The 22,113-nt window shown below is 38.7% G+C and overlaps 1 protein-coding gene across 1 annotated transcript in view; it reads left to right on the top strand.

The window, feature by feature from the left end:
- Window positions 1–22,113, top strand: part of LOC149787541 (uncharacterized) — a 591,304-nt gene that overhangs the window by 326,489 nt on the left and 242,702 nt on the right. Inside the window, exon 73 of the mRNA XM_089975575.1 lies at window positions 146–329. Within this exon, the coding sequence (XP_089831701.1) occupies window positions 146–329 (184 nt within the window). The remainder of the gene's footprint in view (window positions 1–145; window positions 330–22,113) is intronic.

The following is a 22,113-nucleotide window of genomic DNA, read 5'->3' as shown; positions in this document are numbered from 1 at the left end:
GAACAAATATTTTGTCCCAACATATACGGTAAATACAGTATATACTCTTTCAGGCTCCATCTTGGTGAATGGAGATAATGGTAATGGTGTCTGAACAAATATGGTGTCCCAACATATATGGTAAATACAGTATATACTCTTTCAGGCTCCATCTTGGTGAATGGAGATAATGGTAATGGTGTCAATGCTGGTGGAGGAAGTGGTGGTACAGCCATCATCAACACCCCTATGATCACAGGCAGTGGGCTGATTGCCTGTAATGGCGGAAAGGGATCCGGGAAAGGAGGGGGAGGAGCTGGAGGCAGAATAAAGATTAATGCAAGAACAAGGTGACTTATTCCTTGCTAGAATGTTATGACTATTTGTTTTTTTGTTGTTGTTGTAAACTATGTCATAACATAGAGGATTGTTTTATAATTGACCCAGCTATGCAGCAGTTATGACACATGATTCTAAGATGAAATAAATTATTTCATTTACAGCCTAAATTTAGAGAAATTGTGGTCTTTTAACAGAGACATGAGAGTATATTAAATGAATAGGAATTTTTCTTTTAGAAACTGTTGTACTTTACCTGGTATTTGATGTAATTAAATGATTTTTACACAATTAAGGGTTTCTTATAAAGCCTATTATGCAGGGTCAGTGTAGCAGACATGCCTATAATGTGGGTAGCACCTATCAGTCAATCAGAGCTGGAAGAGGAGGTGACTGTGCTGAGAAGCCAGATATAACAGAATTTTTAGACATATCCTATACTAAAGCACCTTTTTGGAGTCCATTATTGAGTCCATTATTGGAGTCCATTATTAGAGTCCATAATTGGAGTCCATTATTAGAGTCCATTACAGTATGATACTGCAGAAAAACTAAAACCTTGATTAATGAAATGAGCATCATATTCATGTATTTTATAATTAGCTTGTTCAACTTCTTTGCACTTTATAAACCATTCTTTAATCTTATTATTTGCTGTCATGTTAGTATCTCTTGGTTTCATAATTTACCATATATACTCATATATAAGCTCATTTGTGTATAAGCCGACTCCCCTCAAACTGAATAGGTAATCAATAAAAAGTGCATGACCCACATATAAGCCAAACCACAAGTATGATGCGATATCACAAGATGAACGTTGTAAGTTCTAAGTGCATTTATTTAGGCAAACTAATACTAGCAGAAATTACATGTATACGTCTCTTTTCTTATTGTTTCTGCCTTATTCAGATTTGTACATTACTTGATCAGGTGACGACAAGAATTGAGCATTCACGGGCTGCTGTAACACACCTCTCCCTTTTGACTCAAGTTATTATTGTTTGTTTATGCGTAATTATTGCATTAGACTTTTTATATCAATGCACCAGTAATTTCATTTGTATTTTTCTTTGAACACCTAACTCATTAAAATCTGATCCCTGGGGTATGACAACAATAATAATAATAATAATAATGACCTTATTTAAAGAGGGTAACACAATTAGCTAAAAACTAATCTACCTTGAGGCCCTCATACAAAGGAATTTATTTATTTAAGCTGCATCTCTGAAGCCACTGGATATATTGGGTTTGGAAGAAGGAAATAGAGTGGGCATTTCTAATCTCAACTGGAATACTATTCCAGAGCAGAATTCCAGAGTATTGGAAACAGGGGCGGATTAAGACTCAATGGTGCCCTAAGCACTGACAAATCTTGGTGCCTCCCTCCTTTCCACGTACACCTGGGAAGATAACCCTAGGGTGCACCATGATCAAGAAACAGAACATTATGATCAATTTGCACTAGTTTTATCAATTTATTTTACAAATCTTCATTCGTTTTTTTTTCACCCTTTTCTCAACTTTGTGGTGCCCCCTTTGGCCCTGGTGCCCTAAGCACATGCTTAGTCTGCTTAATGGTTAATACGCCCCTGATTGGAAACTTTTTTTTAAAATAACTCCTTATTTGGTTTGGGAATTTTATACTGTTTGGTAGACATGGATCGCAGGTGGGGAGTATTACCAGGTAGCCTATACTGGAATAGTGATTATAAATATTCAGGAGCACTATTATGAGATATCCTGTACATTAATTTGGCTTTTCTCAAACAGATTCGGTCTTTAATAGGTAATATTTTTAACCTACCAGCTAAACTTTCCTTGCTTTCTTTCTGGATTGATATTAGCCCAAATGCTCTTTTTTGAAGATGTGCCAGCTTTGCTATGTTGTTATCATTTGAATTACCCCATACTGTACTACAGTAGTCCAAATAGGGTTGTATGTAACTGTTATAAAATAGTTTTCTGTGCCTTTCAGGGAGAAAATGTCTTATCCTACTGAGAAGCCATAAACTTGAATTGACTTTTTTACTGATATGTTTGATATGTTCAGTCCATGATAGGTTATTATCTACCAGAACAACAAGTAGTCTATCATGACAGACCATTTGCAGATTTGTATCCTTCTATGTTAGACATAGTTCATCACTATCAAGATTTGTCCTTCTTTGCCGTGTTGAGATAAGTAATATTTTAGTTTTACCAGTATTTACCACCATGCCATTACATGTGCACCAGTTTTCCAGTTTGTTTAGTGCATTCTGCAAAGAAATTTCGAGCTCATGCTTTGTGTTTTGGATGTCTGACAATGTTGTGTCATCTGCATAGAGATCTGTAGATGATATTGAGTCCCTTAGTAAAAGTGGTAGGTCATTAATAAATAAAATGAATAGTAATGGACCTAGAATTGAACCTTGTGGTACTCCATATATAATTGTTTCAGGTTCAGACAGAACAATATTTATGTAAACATGTTGTGTTCTCTCATTTAAGTACGAAGTAAACCATCTAATTGTTCTTTCATCACAGTGGTAGATTTTCAGTTTCTTCAAAAGGATTTCATGATCCACCATGTCAAAAGCTTTCCTGAAATCTACAAATACAGTTCCTATTAGTCTACCTTGGTCAAGTGCTTGAAGCCATTTATCAGTTAGGGAGATCAAGGCAGTCTCACAGGAACGATTCTGTTTAAAGCTGATTGATTAGGGTGTAACAGCAAGTGTTTGGTTAAATATGACACGAATGAGTCATGGACATGTTTTTCAATCAATTTTGACAAGTTTGGTAGTATTGAGATTGGTCGGTAGTTATCAGCATCATCCTTAGAACCAGATTTGTGAATTGGAGTTACTTTTGCAGTTTTCCATATTTTGGGGACAGATGAGGTTGCAATACTTAAATTAATTATGAATATTATGCTATCTACAATAGCAGAGGCAGAAGATTTAAGGAACAAGGAACAACAATAGGGTTTGGTTCAATGCTTGCATTTAGGCTAGTGAGCATTTTTAGCAGCAGGGAGGGCGAACAGACCAACCTTTTTTTTAAAAATAACACTTCCATGGAATAATAAATAAAATAAACCCTTATTGTGATAAAATAACCCTTATTTTTAGTAAATAAAGATCCGCTGACGGGTTTACCGGGGCGATGTAAACATCGCCGGAAATGCTCTGCGTTTTCAGAAATGCTTCGCCGGGGGAATCTTCGATTGAGAAACGCTCTGCGTTTCCCGAGAAATGCTTTGCATTTTCAAGAAAACATTTCCGTGTTAACCATACAATGTATCAAGGCCGATACGGTATCTTGTTCTGGGATCGTGTAAATTTATTGTCACAAATCCGTGTGGGATTCTTTGAGCGCGACTAAAGAAATTCTTAAACTTGACAATATCCATATCGCCGCTACACCAGGTTTGATGAATATTTCTCAGCGTGTGAACATCAACTCCATTAAACACAGCAAGAAGATTACAGTTATCCCTGATTACCTTTGGTATTTGTGTGTAACGCTGCGTAACATAAATCACATCAGTGTTTTTATGACGACCCCGGGAAAATATTCTTGCAGGATTTTTTTGTTTGTCCAGCATCACATCATCGTACACTACTAGGTTATTTATTTCCCCGTCGAGGTCTTCAACGCTGGGAGCTTCTTCAATATCAGTGATAAATTCAACTATTTCGTCGTCACTCAGCGCTTTTGCACTTTCATTAAAATCTTTTATAACATCATAGCATCGCTGATCATCTACAGATGGCGCTACCAAATACAGCTTATCCCACTTCATCCACTTCATTATCAAGTTCAGCAACAGCTGTGTTTTACCTGATCCAGATGGTCCAATGATAATCATCCGGATAGAATTTGGTAGCACTGAATTATGCTTAACTGGCTCCTTTCTTCGCGTCGCAGAAAAATCTGTAATTTCCATTTGTATATAAGGAATAATAATTATGGATCTATATTGTGTGAAGTGTAAGGCACGAACCTCCACAAACGATATAACAACCATTACAACAAAAAATAACAGGCAAGCACTTTCTGGTACTTGCACAAAATGTGGCACAAAAAAATTTAGATTTCAAAAAAAAAGCCTGACAAAGTCAGCGGAGGTGACATTGCAGCCACCCTCGGACGACTTCCAGGTACCCCTTGGAGTAAATATCCCGGAGAAAAACATCTCCCAGGATACAATTACTGTGGTCCAGGGACCCGACTAGATATCAGACTTGATGAACAATCTAAACCAAAACCTGGAGAGTATCCGATAAACGCTATTGACGCAGCGTGTCACATACATGATATTGCTTATCGAAGTAAAGATCTGCAAGACAGGCATATCGCGGATGTGAAATTAATTCACGCATTAAGCGCCATAAAAAATAAATCATTTAAGGAGTCACTCGCTAATTGGTTAATAAGATCAGCGATGAAATCTAAATTAGTAATCGGGGCTGGATAATTAAATAAAAATGCAAGCGATTTATTATTCCCCAATCGGATACTGGAGAGGTAACTCAGCAATTAATAAACTCGCCAACGCGGCATCAGTAACACGCGAGGTTGCCAAAAATTGGCTGTCAAAACAAGCAGTATGGCAAATCTACTTACCACGTCCTCGACGAATCAACTTTGCACATTTTGATGTTAGTACTCCCAATGAAGTTCATCAGGCTGACATACTATTTCTGCCTCATGATACTGTCCGCGGAAAAACATACAAATATGCGCTAACAGTAGTTGATGTTGCTAGTAGATACAAGGAAGCAGAACCGTTAGAGACTAAAACAGCGTCCGAAGTCGCCTCTGCGTTTAAACGAATTTATCAACGAGGACCTCTAGGCTGGCCACGATTATTACAAGTTGATCCTGGCAAGGAATTTCAGGGCGTGGTGTCATCGTTGACAAAGCAGCATAACGTTACCGTGCGACGAGGACACACTGAAATTCACCGGGATCAGGCAATTGTTGAGCGATTTAATAGAACACTCGCTGAGAGATTATTCGGATACCAGTACGCGAGGGAATTCATTTACGATACGAGATCTCGTGAATGGGTTGCAAGACTGCCAAACGTGATAGCTGCACTGAATAATGAAATTACCAGAGCAATTAATATGAAACCTGTAAATGCAATCACAAAAAAATATGTAACTCAGCAGCAGCAGAATGTTCCAGTTCAGCCACTGCTGGGTAATGTTACCGTTAGGTATTTATACGAACCCGGTGAACTAGAAGGAGGAAAAAAAAGAGCAACCGATCCCACGTGGAGTGTTACTACACATAAGATATCCAGCGTGACCAGATCAACTGGAAGAAACGCAATCTACAGATTAGATTCGACAGCTCCTCAGCGTGGATTCACACGCGAGCAACTTCAGGTGATTCCCGCGGATACACAATTACCACCCCGATCACTAAAGTGATCCGCGAAAGTGATCCGCGAAAGTGATCCCCACTTAAATAACTGCAGCAGCACCTCTGCGTCGGTTACACTCAAGGCAGGTCAACATTACATTTTTACGTGTGTGACCACGACTGCTATCTATTCTATCTACGGTAAATTGTCTTGGGTCGTTTTTCGGATACTGCCATAATAATAAACAATTACAATTCGCGCAGTGATTATTCTGACGCTCACGTAACGACAACACAAATTCAGTATCCAGGTTAAATTCTCTATTATTTTTTTTGTCGCTTTGTCGGTAACTGTTTAATTTTTTTCCTATTTGATCTTTTTGTGTTAACGTGATAACGGCTGACTTCGTTGACGTATCTAATACAATCCTTCGCAACTGATCCATCTTTCTTACCCTGGACACAGCCAAGTAAACTAAATTTGACCATTCGATGCGGTCATCAACAATCCAAACAGTTGTATCGGAAATAGTTAATCCTTGTGCAGAATGAATCGTCATAGCATATCCTAATACCCACGGTGATTTGTTCATCGCTAATGCATCTTCGACCGCATCAACGTTAACTGTTACTATATCATTCAATACTAAATTTTGTTTCTCTGGCTGTGACTGAGTCCCACGTGCTGGAATATTAACGTCGATATTTTGCAATCGTGTATCATCTGGTCTATAACACAACGGAACTTCCCGCGTTGGAAATTTCTGCCGATGTAACTGAAATAGTCGCCGCTGAAGTGTATCCCTGACTGATTTTCTACTTGCGACAATTAAATCATCTGGTTTCCACTCGGTTAAAAATTTATTGAACGAAGTCCTAGGAATTACCTTGCGCATTATTCCACACTGGACTTCATTGGTTTGCAGTCTAATCAACTTTTTAAATTTTTTTAACGTGTCGTCGGTCGCTCTGATGTCATCAGACATTTCTTCGTAATAATCAACAAATGTTCTCAACCATTCGTGAGGAGATTCGCCGACAAATGGTGGTGGTTGACCGTGATCGCCGCACATCACAATTGCGGTATTTTTCGTTAACAGCCACGTTAAGAATGGTTGTAATATATCCAATGACACAGTGTCTATTTCATCCCATATGACCACCCCGGGGATATATTTCGTTCCCATTCGCGTAGGAGTCCATGCACCGCCACTGTATTTAAAAAAGCCGTGATACGTGCAGGCTTTTACACCGCGTTGTGTCATTTCTCTGGCAAGTCTGTGTGTTGGTGTTAGCACAACCATGTCAACGCCGCGAAATAATTCGATTGCACGAGTTGTCTTACCGCAGCCTCCCGGCCCGTTTAGATAAACTGTTCTGTGTCTAGCAATTGGATCATACACAGAAGGCAACGATAAAGGTAACAAAGATACGGGTAAAGATTTACGATATTCATCTTTGATTTCAACATCAGCTGAATCACAGTACTCGTGTAATTCTTCCTTTTTTACTCGCCAGGTTGCCCATTCATCCGATATTGGTAAATCTAACGCGGTTAATTCTTCCCGGGTAATATAAAACGAATCAGTCGCAACCCGTACCGCGTCGGGAACTCTGTTGACCATCGACAATAAATTTATGGAAACATAAGCTAACATAGAAGATCTCAAATGGGTGTATTGGGCTGAATCACCGTCAAGGTAAGTAACAACTGTACCTAATCGCGTTCCGCACAGTATTATATCTTCGCGAAAACAGAACGTATCCTTCGCAGTAGTATCAGCGATAATGAACTTTAATTCTTCCTCGTTCATAATCAAGCGGCTATGATGTCGTTTGTGATCAAACGCTCCTCCTTGAGTAAATTTACCTATTAATCTTCGGCCGAGATCTTTACAGATGCGCTCATCGCGTTTCCACGCTAGTTTGTGTAATTCTTCTTCGGATGCATCATCACAGATTAATTTTAAATCATCGGGAATCGGGCCGCGTTGTGGAGTTGGTAACCAAACCGAAGTTTGTTTCGCGTAGCAAATAATGGCTTCACTGACAATAACGGATATTAAGATTTTTTTGTCAACCATAAACCGTAACAATGGGAACGGCACCCATTTCTTTTCAGAAAAATGTCTGCCAAACCAAACGTAATTAATAGGATGTAGCCGCGCCGCAAATTCGAATGATTCCACGCGAGCAAATCCGGTCAAGTCGAAGTCAGGTAATGGTCCGTTAATAACTACCCGTGTCATTAAATTTGTGGGGTGTCCAAATCGCTTAAAGTATTCAGCGCATTCACCACCACCAAGAAAACTTCCGGGATAACACGCGATCATATCCACTGATACCATATCGTCGACGTTAAACGGCTTATTCCACAAACCTCCGTGCCCGTATTCAACGCAACTCAGTTGGACATCTTCACGAAGCGAGCTCGGAGTTGGTTTCCAATTATTTTTTTGTCGTGCCGTGTGTGCGACAACACTTGGAATAGTAAAACAGCAAGTTAGCAATTTTTTGTCGGCGTCATCAGTTGGATATCTTTCCGCGAGCGCGCTCATCTCCGCGTGTAACTCCGCGGTTCTATATATTTCTCCGTTTGGTTTCACGAACTGGTCATAATTACCAATTTCAGAACTTTTAAATAACCACATAGAAACAGGATCGGTTTTACTCATTTGATAAATACAATCGAACATATCTCCGGAATAATACCTTACGACGCGATCTCGCGGAAATATTTTAACTGAGTCCGTCCAAGCGTGGCTGTTATGGTCAATAATTGTTATCGAAGCTCCACGGGAATTGTATTTACTTTTATATAATTGTTCACCGGTTAGTGATAATACCGTTATAGGAAATTTTAATGATTTTTCCAACTCGGCAACGTCATTAATTGACGCGCCTGTATCTTTGACTCGATTACCCCATTCGGTTATTTTTTTTTGTCTGATCGTTGTTAGACCATTTCCCCGTGCTGCGTTTTTAAAATGTTCCGTTACCCGCTCGGCCACACAATTTAATACCGTTGATGTTTTCATCGGGGGTAGTCTGTTTATATCTCCGGCTGTGACGGGATATATTCCGTAAACGACCGCCGACGCCGGGTAAGACCGAGCGTAATACGGCGTATCGATTCCTGTTAATATTCCCGGTCTAGAATTCCCGCTTAGCACCACAATTCTTCCCCTGGCGTCAAGTACAGGCTCCCTCTTGTCGCGAATAATCCACTGTGTTTCACCGGATTCATCAATAATCTTGGTGATAAATTTTATTTGTATGATATACCGCACCGTACCGAGACGTCCAATGATAATTCTTGCGATAGCATCTGTCATAACGCCGTTAACAACACCGCGAGTAGAGATAAATCGGTACGTAGACCAAACGTGGGATGCCCCTTCTTCACGAAACTCTCTCTTAGCTGTTCTAATTTGGTTATTTAACACCCGATTGGGTCTTGGTCGCACACGAATTAATGTCCGCAACCAGTCAAAATCAAAAAGTCGTTGTGCGTTATTCATTCTATATATTTAAGGCCAAAATAGCATCTAATTAAAAATTATCGTAATTGTATAATGCCTGAAAACTATTGTAGTTGGAGAATACTAAAAACAAATCAAATCTGTAAAAAGAAGTGCCGGGGAGAGTTTTGTGCGAATCACAATCAAAGTATCAAAAGAGGATCTTCCGGTTGCGTATCTTGCGCAATTTGCGGTGTTGCAGTCAGAGGAAAAACGGAATTGTGTTTGAGTCACGGAGGGAGAAGTTTTCGAGAACTTGCAAGATATTACTTGCGTAAACACAATCGCGTACTCACAGTACAACAATATATAGCAAACAGACAAATCAATCATTTAGACAAACAAATTACCTTTTTTATAGCATGGAATTCAGAAAACATCCCTTGTACGACAACTACGAATCCTCCGCCGATGGAACAATCAGAAACTGCGTCCGAGGCAAGTCACTGGGAAAAGTGTCCAACACCGGGTATTGTAAGGTAACAGTTTACAAGGCTGGTAAAAAAAAAACTTATTACGCCCACAGGTTTGTTGTTGAGTGTCATCACGGATTAATTCCTGCGGGAAAGGTTATAGATCATATTAACCGAAATAAAACAGATAACCGTGTAACAAACTTGCGAATTGCTACTCAGCAAGAAAATAATAATAATAAACCATCATCGCGGCAAAACCCTCCTCGACGGGTCATCGCTGTCACCGACGATGATGAAATAGAATTTCCATCAATGAATTCCGCGGCTAAATATTTTGATATAAACCGTGCGTCGATTCACAGAAATATTACCGGGGTAGTAAAAACTGTTTACGTGCCGAAATATCGCACACGAGTAACTTTTCGTGAACCTGAGTCCGAATCGGAGTCCGACGAAGACTCAGAATAAGATTTTCGATTATACTTCAGTGATATACTTAATTTAAACAAAAAAAAATACTAGTATATAATGAACGATAACCGCGTTGATGAACTTTGCGTTGAACTTGATGCAGTTGCTAAACTTCACTCAAATGAAATTTTCAACTCGGTTTGGTTGCGAGAACAGTACGATGATGTAGTAGATTCCCGCGCACAAGGATTTAAAACTCATAAAAATGAGTACCGAATAATAAAAACACTTGATACGCAGTTGCGATCTGATATTATTATTGGTCGCGATTTAAAATTGTTTATCGCGGTAGCAAAAAAAATTAAATTTATTCTCGCGGAAATAGGAAAAGTGTTCGAAAAGGAGAAGACCGGAAAGGGTCTTTCCGTGCAACTTGATAAACTACTCGAAGAATTAACGTTGTAAATTTAACGTTGGACAATTACTGGTAATTATCACCGTAATCGTTATCATAATTACCAAATAATTGTTACCGTAATTGTAATAACAATTTCCGAAATAAAAAATCTGAGATAAAATCCAAGATTTTCAAAAATCTATCATTTTATTTTTTTTTGCCCGATTTTTTTCTGCGGGTTATTATTATTATTGTAAAAATTACTCTCACTGAAACCCAAATACAAGAAATAAAACTCGCGCGAGAAATAACCCCGATTCGCGATATTGCACGGCAGTATCATATTGGGTACGGTAGAATTTATGATATTTGGCGACAGGACAATCCTGCCTCGGTTCGAAACAAAGTTTCATCCAAGGATCTCATAATTCGCCAACTACAACAACAACTTGATGCGATTCCGAAAGACTTATCTGGGGACAATCAAAGACTCACCAAAGATAATCAAAGACTTGTCGCGGATAATCAAAAACTGACTGCGGAAATTCAAAGAATTTCTCAGGACAATCAAAAACTGACTGCGGAAATTCAAAGAATTTCTCAGGATAATCAAAGAATGTCTCAAGATAGTCAAAAATTGTTAAATCGATCAAAAGAGACACTCGCGAAATGGGAAGCAGCAAAAAAAAAGATTACGGAAAAAAATCAGAAACTCGTCGCGAAAAATCAGAAATTGTATCAGGATAATCAGAAATTTTCTCAAGACAATCAGAGATTGTACCAAGAAATTCAAAGATTATCTCCCAATCAAAGACTGGCCCTGGACAGTCAAAGACTGTCTCAAGATAGTCAAAGATTATTCAGAGTCGCGAGTAGTAAAACCGTTAACGAGATACTGTCACTGGCGCGTTAACGCGCTCGGGAATCGAAGATTCTCAGCGAAGTAAATCGTGTAATTGCGCCGATGTCAGACACGAGTGAGCGTAATTAAGAATCTGACATCGATCACACACAATACTAGTAATAGGAGTCCGCGACAGTTGTTGTAATTGATTTTCTGTTAGTAAAAAATCTTCATTACCGTGATTACCTATTCGGATATTAACGTGAGTGATGTTTACATCGCCGGAACGCTCTGCGTTTCCAGAAACGTTAACGTTTCCATTTACGGGGTGTTTAAAAGTCTGTCTGATTGCTTGTTTGAGAATCTCTTTATCGTAAATAAATACTCGTTTGTGATAATACATTATATATTTTTTACTTACCAGTAATTGGAAGTGGCGCGTTAACGCGCTCATGGACTTCTCACACCAGCGTTTCCTCGGAAATGCAAAGCATTTCTGCGAAGAGTTTCCAGAGGAATCGAAGATGAAAATCGTTTACGATTTCACTAATAAGTGTACCGAGATTGTTTCACCGCGCAGGTCCAACAAATTTCCTCGTTGGTCAGCAAGTTTGAAATTTATCGTTGACAACCACTGATTATTACACCGCAGATAAACGGGATTGATTGGTTCTTGCACAATCAAAAAACCCGGTGGATCTTTTGGTGTGAACGTATACAGGATAAATCCTTGCGTGGCTGTGTTATCATCGGAAACGTTTCCAGCGCTGTAGCTACCGTCAATGATGTCACATACAAGATTAACCGCGACGACATCAGTGATATTTACAATTCCCGGTGAAATGTGTCTGCCATCGGATGATCTGCTGTTATCGTGTTTTAAAATAACCGGCTCTGGTTTTATTTTCGCATACGCGGCAAGAATATCTTTGAAAGATTCCTCGATGAGATCCTGGACTGATTTTCGCAGCGCGGGTGCGTTATATCCGGGAAACTTAAAATCTGAAATCTTATTTATGTCAACGCGAAACTGAATTGCAAAATCTGCTCTGATGTTTTGTCTGAGAGCATCATCGGAAACATCCTTGTAATCCAGTACAAGCTGAATTATTTTTTGATTTATAGTTTCTGTCGCGGATGCAAGTTTGTTTAGTTTTTCTACGGTTGCAATAATTTTATCACGAGAACTGATTGTAGAAACGCCAGCGTGACCAGTTAGATCATAAATATAATCTCGAAAGTGTTCTCGCAACAGTTCTATCTGTTGGTTATGTGCTTGCGTGATCTGAATAAATAATTCAGATTCTATCTCATCAAACAGGTAATAAAAATTTACCCCGGCGAGTAGAACTTCCACCCTCCAAGGATTGGTCGTTAAAGTACCCGCTCCCGCCGCTAATTGATCCGCGAGAAGAAAATAATAATTGTTCTCGAGGTCGTGCAATTCTTGTTTATCAGTTTCGAAATCCAACTTGGATGGTGGTAGAATTGGTTTAATCTTTGGGGGTTTTTGTGGCCACCCTAATACTGTTCGAAGAGAGCTGTTATAAATATCAACGGAGTATCCCGGTGTTGAGATTTCAATGACCGTAGACATTGTTGGTTCATGCGCGGTTATAGATATTTTGGGTTCCTTACCGGTAATTCGTTTTATTTGGTGTTGTATCTCCGCGTTGATTTCTTCGATCTGATAACTCCCAGTGGGTAGTGTAATTTTATCCCATTCTGGAACGTCATTGGGTTTGTTTTTCCACGAAAACACAAGCGAATTATTTGGCTGCTGACCAGAAAATGGTGTCGACCTGATATTGGGCCAGCTGTGATACACACTGAGCTTCGCCAACGCGATTTCGTTTACGGTAATAGGAGTTCGAAAATTAATACCGAATTCTGGTTTCGTCGACGATACTGATATCATCGTTGTTTTTACCGGTGTTGTGTTTGTGACTATTTGTTGAAGCAGTTCCTGCGACGTTGTCATTATTTATTTGTTTAGTTTTCAAATAATCATTGTACGCATCTGACATTAGTTGGAATTCAGAATCTGATATTGACGCGGCATCGCTGGATTGTGCGTTTAACGATGATGATATCAGCGATGATAATTTCTGATATGCGGTCGCGGCTGCATTTAATTTTACCATGTAATCGTGTAATTTTGTGACCGAGCACGAAGATATTTTTTTTGCTATGATGCTGAAAACTCCTGCCGTGGTAGTGGTCGCACAAACAGAAATCGTAACCGCGGCTGCCACCGGAGCGACCGCTGATAGTATTACTGCCGCGGATGCAACAACGGCAGATACTGAATAAACCATAGCGTCTAACACTGTTATGCGTCGTTTGTATTTTTTTACCTTGGAACTGGTTATTTCAATGACAGTTTTTAACTCAGATTGCCACTCACGGACTTGATTATATCGATATTGTTGAGCATCTGGGAATACTTCGGATTTCAACGTTGACATTATTATTTAAAATCGCTGGTAATTTTCAATTACGGAGGGGAGGGTATTGCAGCGACGAATTCCAAACAAAACCAGTAATTGACTGTGTCTAATCCCTCCTGATTTTCAGGTTCCAACGTAAAAGTTTCTTCGGTTGTTTTGTTTATCATCACAGACGCAACTCGGGAAAACTTGTTAGTTAAATCATGCCTGGTAGATATCTTAAATTCTACAGCAGAGATTATTGTCAGTCTGTATATTCCAGTGACTGTTGCAGCATACGTAATAGTCTTGTTTTGTTGCGACCACGTTTTGAATCCTGATAATATCGTAAATACGATGTTGGTGATATCCACGGGAGTAACGTCCGCGGGGACCTTAATCAAACTGGTTTTGTTAACGATATCAGGAATACCTGATACTATATTGTCCTGTCTTTGTTTAATCGTGCTAATGTCGGTCTTGATATCAGTAAGTTTCGCATCAACGATTGGAGGAACCCCAAAGAACTTATCCGCGGATTCACTAGTTTTTTGAAAGTTTCTTTGGAGTCTTTTAAACCCGCTTATGTGAACATCATACTCTGACCGCAGCGTATTTAGTTTACCGTTGATGATGTCCACATACTGTTTGTTTGACGCATCTTGGTCGGATTCGGGATTCGCTAACGCAGTTATTTTGTTGCCGCCGAGGCTGAGTTCTCCGGTCATTGCGTCACCGGTTTTTTTCACACATTTATCAACGCCGCTATCAATATTGTCTTTGATGCTTACGATTGATATATTCGAGTCCTTGATATGGCCGCCATCACTAAATGCAACGAAGTTATCCTTGGTAGCTCCAAGAATTCTGCGAATTATGTCATTGACATTAATATTGCTCGTTCGTAGTTTCCCTTGCCGGTCCTGAAAAACAGCAACCTCATCTTTGTCAACTCCGGCTAGATCCAAAAGATTATCGATTTCATCTCGGGTCACATATTTTGAGAGATCAACATCTGTGCTTGGTTTAATTCTTCGCGTGGAAGATCTTCCGTAAATATCAACCATTATTCTTGTTACCGTTTTTTAAATGCGAAACATTTCTCGCTGCGGTGTATTCGTGCACTACTCGATGAGGAGACGTTGCTGGATTTCTTGAGATTGCATCAAGAACATTCAGAACCTCGTTTCCACAAATGGGTGGATCAATTAATGTTTGTGTTGGTAGCGTCGACTGCCACACTGGAATTCCTTCGGATTTCTTAGAAAATCTGGAAATATACCTGAGAAACTCAACTGGCGGTGCTAATCCGTACGAATCGAAATAGATAATTCCACGAGGATCGATCGCGTAAGCAACCCAGTGAGTTCCAGGACCGGTCTTGTTGTCGAGATTAATAATGCCAGTTTCTGGATTCCGCGGCCGCGTCGGTAATTGATCTCGCATAAATACCCCCCGGAAATGTTTTATACGTAATTTTTTAACAGCATCGAGTAAATCAAAATTGGACGCTGGAAGTGTCAACGCTGGAAGCTTCAATGGAAACTCTCTGAGTTTCTGCGTTAGATTTTTTTTGGATACCATGATGCGGGAGTTCCCGGTAGTCTTAGTCCTGATCCCCGAGTGGATTTTCCCTTTTTTTTGTACCCTTTTCCCGTTGCTTTCTTTAGTGCCATTCCAGCTGCGGTTCCAACTGCACCTAACGCTGCAGCTTTTGCCGCTGCGCCGAGTAATCCTGGAATTGCAGCGGCGAGTATTGGGATGAGCGGAAATATTCCACCGGTTTTGGTCATATCTTTGATAGCTGCAGCAGAAAAATCAAGTCGGACACCGGTTTTTGCTGTTAACGCCTTATTAAAATGTTTAAGCTGAGTATTAGTCAACGACAGCTTGTTTGGACCACCACCAAGTTGATCTCGTTTTAATGTTATTGATGTCCCGCACACGCTTGCGTTCTTTGATTGCAATTTCTTCGTTTGACCGGAAGTCAAGGTGACATTAACGTGACTGTATGACATTATATCCTAAGTTTGATTTTAATTGCGTTACATATTCTCGATTGGAGCGTCAATAACTCTCATTCGTCCGCCAACACCTTCAAGCAGCATTGCTTTATCGGAGAGTATGACAGCGATCGCTCTAAAACCAACAGGCGGGCCGAGGGGAAACTCACCTACACGAGCTTTGAAGTGTATATCAACGACAGATTGTTTTGTTAGATCCAAATGTTCCAGCGAAAAGTAATAAATCGGATACAGCGTTGTAAAATCCAGTTGTGATATCTGCAACCCGGTATCAATATTTTGATCACGTCCCATAAATGTCATCAAGCGATGATACGCCCGTGCAACTTCATTTCGCTCATAATTTATTAATATATCCTCGGATGGTTCCTGATGCCCGTTTATTCGCAGCGAAACCTCAGAGACACCAAGTTTGTCAAATATCATATTACTCTGTAGTTGGGAAGACAACCTCGCATTTTGCTGGAGTGCAACAAAAATATGTCGCGGCGCTGATATTCCCTGTTGTGATGCTATGTGCCACGTGAACTGCCCAGCACCGGCACCTTGAATGGAATCTGTTGTTGTTGTCAACCATGATATCAATGATTTACCGCCTGTGTCCATGAAAGAGAGTAGCCGTTGCTCTTCAGTGATTGATGGGGACATTACTGGCATCCACAACGCAAGCTTGAATAATATTACTTTACCGCCAGCAACACCGTCTTCTCGCCAGATAGCGTCAACGTCATCACTTTTTCGGTTAAGTACAACTGTATGATTGGCTCCAAAAATAACCTTTCTGACATTTCTGCAAAATCCAAAGATGTGAGATAGTGGAATTGCGCATGAAAATCTCCTACGGTCACCTGATAACATTAATTTACGCGTAGCAAAACCAAGATTGTAATTAGGGTTGGGAAATGGTAAATTCTCTATTGTATCAATAGCAACAGGAGGAGCAGCACGATTTACTGCTTGTCTAATAATGCTAGATCTATGATCCGGATGATCAGAATTATCCTTAGCGAACATCATAGTCGGACCAGCCGATCTGGTGTAATCATCTGAGTATCGTGCTAATCCGACGATTGTTGTAGCAACGTCAACATTATCCTGAATCGTTTCAATTTCTCTCCCATCAATGCTGTATGAGGCACTTCTGAATAGTGCCATGATACCGTTGTTAACAAAACCAACTCGAACATTAGCTCCGTATTCTGTATTAGCGACAACATCTGTTACAAGTTCCCCCGTGACTTCAAGAAATGCTTCAGCGGGCAAGAAATATCTACTTGTATCCTGAACTTGTAATTCAATTCGCCCTCGCTGATTGGGATTTCTTGCTTCGTAAGAATAATACTGATAATCGCGCACGGATTCATCTTTGAGTGTTGGTGCTTCCATATCGAACGCGGGATCAGATACGCGTTTAAACATTTTATATAAAATTATCGTCTTCTAAAACGAAATCCGCCTCCTGATATCAGGCTCGTATTTATTTGTTCGGGTATTTGGGTTACAAGCTCTGCAAGCTTTTGATTGGCGGCCTGATTTATTACTTTACTGACATCCGCGGGCATAAGTTCAGTACTTGCCAGTTTCACCGGTGGTGATAATTTAATAGTTTTTGGTCTGCGAATTAATCGTGTCAATCTGTCTTTGATTGATTGAAATGCCTTCCCGGCGAGATCACCAACACCGCCAAGGGCTTTATCTTTGACAACATCAATAGCTTTCATCGACAATTGTTTTGCAATTGGAATCGCTTTAGGGGCTATTCTTGAAAACAAACCAGTAATTGTATCACCGAGACCATCTCCGTAAGTTACTTTGTAGATAGGTAATCGCGAGTTCACTACGCGGATTGGTAACACGCTAGCGTGTCCAAGTTGAGAATTATGCACGATCATTTTATTTAATTATTGTTTCTCTAACTAAATTTGCTAGTCGCTGTGGTAACCGTCTGCGAGTTCATCAATGAGTCCCCGGTAAACGCCGATATCCATAATGCCACGCTGAAATAGTCTCTGACAAATATCTGCGGCTTCATTTATAATTTCCCGAGAGTTGTTTCCGGCACGTCTTCCTCCTATGAGAACTTCTAACCGTGATACGTCATTGACGATATTGTCAGGACAGATATGGTTATTATATCCGTGACCGGTGTATCCTTTTCCCATTTTCTTTAGTTTTTCTTTTATTTTATCAATTTCATTAGCTACAAAATTTTTTGTATTGGTTTTGTCTAATAAAGCAGCTTTAGCGCCACTACTTTTCTTCTTTTTTATTTCTTTTATTTCCTCGTTTAAAATTTTTAATTCATCATTTAATTCGATTAGTCGCTCTTCTAGTATTTTTTTTTCTGACGTATCGGGTTGCGGAATGGGTGACGAAACAGGAGTGGTATCATCATCATCGGGAGCGCTAGCCCCCATTTGTTCACGCGATAAAAATTCAGGCACTGGATCAGACAGTGTCATTGCGGGGTCTATTTTTAGAGCTGGTGGTCTCTTCTCCTGTTTCGACTGTTTTTTCATTTCTTTTTCCTGTGTTTTTTTCTTCTTTTCTTCCTCCCTCTCCTGTTTTTTTATTTCCATTTCCTGTATTTTTGCCTGCCTTTCCTTTTCCTTTGCCTTCAGTTGTTGATCTCTTATTTCCTTATTAACCCCAATTACGCCAGTTTTTATAAAATTATAGGTATCATCAGTGCTAGATATTCGAGAAATACCTCGGTTTACTTTGTAAACATAATCCCTCCAATCAGCCTGGGTTATACCCGAGGCAGCTCCTGGGTTTAGAAAATCTTGCCGGTTAGGATAATTTAAGACAATCCAAGCAGAAAACTCCTTAAGTTCATCCACGTTAGTAAGTGGAATATTTTTTATTTCAGTAATACCATCTTCGGTAAATTTATTAATAAATGTTTCCTTAGCAACTGTCACTACTCCGGCGGCACCTGGATCAACTACAACACCTGCATCTGCCTGTTGCTGTTTAAGTTCTTCTATTGCTTGAAGTAACCCTCGTTTTGTTTTGGTAGGGTCAGCAGGATCAGTTTTTCCTACAATTGCAGTTTTAACTTCACCAGTAGCTGCTGTAATAGGCTTAAATAATTCCTCCGCAGATGTTGCAAACTCAACTCGCGATTCTTGCCTTGCTTTTAATTTTTCTCTGACGGAATCGCGAACGGGAAGAAATTTTTTAATCGCGGCTAGTCGTTCTCGCGCCAATCTAGTTGTGAGTGCTTCTCCGATATTTGCCATTATTTATTTGTCCACGATTTAATTTCCTGGCGCGTTAACACGCTCAACTTAAAAACTCGAAGAGTTTCTGAACTCTCGCGCACGGATTTTTCACCAGAGAAATGCAAAGCATTTCCACCATTTAACTTTTTTCAATTACAGTTCGACGATGGCGGCGGAGCATTTCCGGCGATGTTTACATCGCCCCGGTAAACCCGTCAGCGGATCTTTATTTACTAAAAATAAGGGTTATTTTATCACAATAAGGGTTTATTTTATTTATTATTCCATGGAAGTGTTATTTTTAAAAAAAAGGTTGGTCTGTTCGCCCTCCCTGCTGCTTTTTTACATAATGGTGCCATTGCATATATATTGTAGGTTTGAACACGTGCTGAATGAATTACATTCTGCTGAATGAATGCATTCTTTTTATTCAAATCATAGGTGACTTTACACCCCGTTTTACAAAACTACTGTAATTGTGCTAATATTATAGAGTGAAGGCAATTAATGCATCAAAGTTCTGGTATAGTGCTGGTCAAAATTCCCTCTTAACCCAAGCCAGTTTCAGGGTTTTAATGAATAAGTGACCTGTATTGCTGTTGGAGAACAAAGGACAAAGCAGCGAATTATTATCAAAGGAGATGCCAAAACATTCCAGCTTTTCATTGTGTGAAAAACTGTGATTTTGTTCAGCCAACACACAAAATTAAAATCATTTGATGAAGATCATAGTTGATCTATATTCAGAATTTTAGTCTTTATTATTACCATTCCTTCATAAATATTTAAGTTATACTGGTTATGTGCCTTGCTCAATTAAACATGTACCTTTTCATAAAGATTACCTCAATTTGTAGGATCACTTATATCATTGAAAAAGAGTAACTCGTGAGCAAGTGGATCAAAATAAATGAAACAGCTATAAACGACTAGGTGAAATGTTATCTGGAATAATGTGATTTGGTGGAAAACGATGTATAAAGCAAAATCTGTATCAAATATATTTGGGAATAAACAAGGATTTAAGTGACACTGTACACAATTTGCACTTTGTAAGTACTGTACATTTTAGTACAGCCTGGTCTCCTGGGTAAACTTGAACTGGCCCACAAATTATGAAGTCTTTATTTAACTTTATTTAATTTCTTGTTTGAGAAATCAGAAAATATACACATGTAAAATAAGAACCAAAGCAATAATAGTAGTTTATATAAGTTCATAAGTGTTGTGACACCGAATATGTATTATTTATTTTTTAGACATCTCCTAAATTATTCGGCTTATAAGTGAGTATATATGGTAAATAGTGTAAGACAGCTGCAATTCTGCAGATCCTGAAAATTGTAAGGAATATATAATTCTATCTGAAGAAATGCATGTATGTCTTTCAGGCTGCTGTAACTATTTATTTTTGATAATGTGAAATAATTTATTTTGTGCAGTAGTTCAGTTATTTAATCAATGCTTTCATGTACTGACAGATCATGGAAAAGGAAAACTGAGATTTTTCATGGATGTAAAAATATCTAATTTAAAAAAATGAAGTCAAAGGACTCATTGGCCTATGCTTGTCTGGATCTTAGAACCGTAATAGAAAAGGACCGTTGTTTTATGTTGCTTTTAGTTTTCATTTAAATCAATAACAGCAGCTTCAATATCCTGTGCAGGCCATAATTATGAAAATTAGAACATACATTAAAACCTGTTATGAGCAACCTTTGCTTTTGAGCGACCACCTGTCATTTCCGACTACAATCATAATGAACAAATTGATTTTATTATATAAACACTCTGTCATGAATGCGACCAGCAACCACAATGTCTTGGCAAAATATGCATTTCTGTACTGACCTCATTGCAAAAACGGGGATAAACTCCACCAACTATTCATTATTCCTTTAACAGTGACCACTTATACTGTTCTAAAATAAAAAAATAATTTAAAAAAATTGTAGGGATGCTTATAATGTTTTATATTTTCTATTGTAAACCAGACTAAAGTACATGTAGATTATTCCAACACTTAGCCTGGTTCCCGGCCTTCTTGTAGCCCATACATACAAGTAGGACCCAGTATCCAGCTCTTTGAATGACCGTATGCAAGAACAGAGACAGACACCACTGACTTTATGTATTATCATTTGTAACAATGATTTCTTGAATAGTTAAGATTGTTCTGATCAACAACAAAGAAAAGGATCTGGCTACTAGTTTGTATATAGTGACAGATGATAGAGTCAGTTAACCAGGCTAATGTACATGTCATGAATTGCCATTGCAGTGTTGAAATTAAGGTAGTGGTTGTGTATGTTGTTTTGTCTTTAGAGTTAATCCATGATTCAGGATTTGATTGATAGTGTTAAAGATTTGTGATATTTGTTGTTTTTTCTTCGATGTTAATGTGAATACATCCCAATCACCAAGCTGTCATCTATTCAAGTTTGTGCGACCAGATTAAATATTTTGTTTATACAGTTAATCCCTGTATGTCTTCTTTGAATTAAGCTATTGAATTTTGTCTGATTAAATGATTCTGTTTCTGGATGAGATAACTATTTCTTTTTATTTAATTGTTAGATATGCAATACACATGTATAGATTTTTAATATTTTTTGAAAGCCTAGTCAAAACCATCTGCAGAGTCAATATTGCAACTGAGCTCTAGTAATGTTAACACCAAGTACCTTAATAACAATGGAAGAACCTCCAACTAAAATTTAGACAAATTTTAACACTGGAGAAAATAATAACTGTAACTGAAAGAAGTGAGAGAAAAAAACCAGACCTCTCACAAAATATCAAGTTAAACATTAGTAAGGCAAATTTAGGATGTTATAAAGGAAAAGGAGTAAATCAGAAATGATTTCTTTTGCTAATACATATACATGTGATCTTCAAATGTAAATGGGATTTCATGTTTAATGATAGAAGTATACCTTTATTGCTATATAATTTTGTTTTCAGATGAATGCATACAATATTTTAGCAAGAACTATTAATAAAGAAAAGACTATATGTACAGTGATTGTGGTTATTTCTCTTTAAATTATTCTGAAAATGGACCTTGGAAACTGGTCTTTTTGTACAATTCTTGTAATGTTAGACCACCTGTCTTGAGAGATCATTTTTTGTTGGCAGAAGGGGCAGTCTTTCATAACCAGT

The sequence above is a fragment of the Sinohyriopsis cumingii genome, chromosome 11 (genome assembly GCF_028554795.1).
Source record: "Sinohyriopsis cumingii isolate HCF-2022 chromosome 11, ASM2855479v2, whole genome shotgun sequence".
NCBI classification, from domain to species: domain Eukaryota; kingdom Metazoa; phylum Mollusca; class Bivalvia; order Unionida; family Unionidae; genus Sinohyriopsis; species Sinohyriopsis cumingii.
This window is presented reverse-complemented; position numbering and strand designations above follow the sequence as displayed.